The 2,783-nt window shown below is 39.5% G+C and overlaps 1 protein-coding gene across 1 annotated transcript; it reads left to right on the top strand.

Moving 5' to 3' along the window:
• Positions 1-246: 246 nt before the first annotated feature.
• Positions 247-1,209, top strand: LOC100934510 (olfactory receptor 52H1-like). Its single transcript, XM_003764792.2, has one exon. The coding sequence runs from the start codon at positions 256-258 to the stop codon at positions 1,207-1,209; it is 954 nt and encodes a 317-aa protein (XP_003764840.1). The 5' UTR covers positions 247-255.
• Positions 1,210-2,783: the final 1,574 nt, after the last annotated feature.

The raw sequence follows: 2,783 nt of genomic DNA, 5'->3' as shown, positions 1-2,783 counted from the left end.
GCTTAGGTTTGTAAAACCAAGGTGAATGCTAAGGGGAGAGCCTGGATTTCCTAGAATCAGTCAAGAGAATTTATTCAGGTAAGTCCTAACTGATTTGGTAAGTGGAATACATATAATTTAGGTGGCGGATGTTGGGGAAGGCATCTTTGAGAAAACGAATAGTCATGGAGAATGCTTAGATATGGAAGAGTCTCAGTACATGTCAATAATCAGTCATCAATTTGTCCTTAGCACTCAAGAGCCATCTGATCCCACATGACAATGACACTATTTAACATAAGCAGCTTCAATTCAGCCCCCTTCACCCTGATGGGCATCCCAGGACTGGAAGAGTTCCACATCTGGATTAGTATCCCTTTCTGTACCATCTACCTTGTGGCCATTGCAGGTAATTCCATCCTGCTGTACCTCATCATCATGGAGCATAGCTTGCATACACCCATGTTCTACTTTCTTGCTATGCTAGCAGTCACTGACCTTGTTTTATCTACCACTTGTGTCCCCAAAACCCTCACCATATTCTGGCATGGCCCTCAGGAAATTGCCTTTCCCAGCTGCCTGACTCAGTTGTTTTTCCTCCATTATAGCTTTGTCCTGGATTCGGCCATCTTGTTGGCAATGGCATTTGACCGCTATGTAGCCATCTGTTCCCCACTGAGATACACAACCATCCTTACCCCTCAAGTCATTGTCAAGATTATGGTGGGCATTTCCTTCAGGAGCTTCTGTGCTTTTGTCCCATGTGTTTTTTTGGTGAAGCGGCTACCTTTCTGCAGGACACACATTATCCACCACACATACTGCGAGCACATTGGTGTGGCCAGGCTTTCCTGCGCTGACATCTCCATTAATATCTGGTATGGTTTTGCTGTGCCAATTATGACTGTGATTTCAGATGTGGTTCTTATTGCCATCTCTTATACACTTATTCTCAAAGCTGTCTTTCGTCTTCCGTCTCATGATGCTCGTCAAAAGGCTCTAGGCACTTGTGGCTCCCATGTCTGTGTCATCCTTATGTTCTACATACCAGCCTTCTTCTCTATCCTTGCCCACCGCTTTGGGCATAATGTACCTCTCACCTTCCACATTATGTTTGCTAACCTGTATGTGGTCATCCCACCTGCCCTCAACCCAATTGTTTATGGAGTGAAAACAAAACAGATAAGAGACAAGGTTTTCCTTTTGTTTTCTATGAAGGGCACAGAATAACATGGAACTGGAGACAGTAGGGACTGAGGGAAGCAGATGGGATTTTTGAGTTAGAGCTCAAGAATCAATTTGTAATTGGTGAATACAGAATGCATGCTTCCATTCTTCCAGAATCTATAGTGTCAATGATATGGTAACTCTTTCCATTCTTATAGATCACAGCTCCTTGATAACTTAGCAAATGATCTTTAACAGTTGCTGTGTCTGAGTCATTGCTCTACCACCAACCTGGTGGCTGAATGATAAGCCTGCCTGAAATCACTTAGACTGACTCTCAGATAGCAGTTGTATAATCTATCATCAGGACCAATCCGGAAGCCTTTCTCACTTTTTATGAGCTCCCAGAATATGTACATTGCTGCAAGAATTTTCATGATCCATAAATCATCTTCATATAATAATGTGCCATCAAAGTAATACTTTAGGGAACTTCTCAAGGAATAAGAATAGGAATAAAGATAGGATATGTGATTTAAAAATTATAGATGTTTCATAAAGTATCCTTGAAAGACATCAAGTCTATCTGATTTAGTGAGAACTAAGACAACAGAAAGGTCAGGGGCTTATCCATTTCACACAACTGGTAATAGCATGGAGAGATCACAAAGACTCAGAAAGATGAATTTATTGAACTGTGTGGTTCTAGGGTGCCACATAATTTCTCTGTGCTATCTTTTCCCCTCCCTAAAGTGAAGTACTCTGCACTTGATAACCTGAAAGGCTCCTTTTAGCTTTCAAATACACCATGTACATGTCTCTGGTGTATATGTGTAGAAACCAGGAATTCAGTGAAGACCTGGATATTTCTTCTATTTTCAATAGCAAAACTTTTAGGACTAGACTGTTAGAGGAAACCCAATTAAAGGCATTGACTTAATACAACATGCTATAGGAGACAATTTATTTGGCCATTACAATATTTTATATAATTCCTATCACTACAATGACACAAATATAATTGTTGTTTGTTCTTAATTTCAAAGAAGACCAATGACATCACAGAATGATGTTTTGACTTGCATGTGATTTGGATTTAAGTAAGGCATACAGTTGCCAGCCTCATTCTTCCAGAATCATCAAAGTCCAGTGGTAAAGCAAAATGTCATGATGACTGGTGATAACCTGGGATTTAGTGGATGATTCTAAGGTCTATAAGGCCTGACCAAGCTCTCAGAATTCTGGAGAAACTGCTTAAGTGTGGCTATTGGAACAAATTGATTTTATTCACTATTCTACTGAGGAAAGTCTTTATATGCTTGGAATAGACATCCCCTAATTCACTATAATACTATTTTGGAAATTTGAAGAGAGATAGTGTAATATTGGAGAAACTGAGGCAAGATAGAGATTAGAGAGTTTTTAATATTTTATTAATTGGAGAATATAATTGACTGGATAGGACTCTCGTCTCAAAGTATCCAGTGACGAATATGAGAATGCCAAGTCTTTTTATATTTTTTTCAAACAAAGAAAGAAAAGAGTGGGAAGTTTTTCAGAACCATTTGGTTCTGTCAGGATTGGGGAAGTCTATAAATTCTTACTAGAAGCCAGAATCAGGAGTCTGAATAAACAGA

This window comes from Sarcophilus harrisii, chromosome 3 (genome assembly GCF_902635505.1).
Source record: "Sarcophilus harrisii chromosome 3, mSarHar1.11, whole genome shotgun sequence".
Lineage (NCBI taxonomy): Eukaryota > Metazoa > Chordata > Mammalia > Dasyuromorphia > Dasyuridae > Sarcophilus > Sarcophilus harrisii.
The sequence above is the reverse complement of the archived record's forward strand: the minus strand, read 5'-3'. Positions and strand labels throughout refer to the sequence as shown.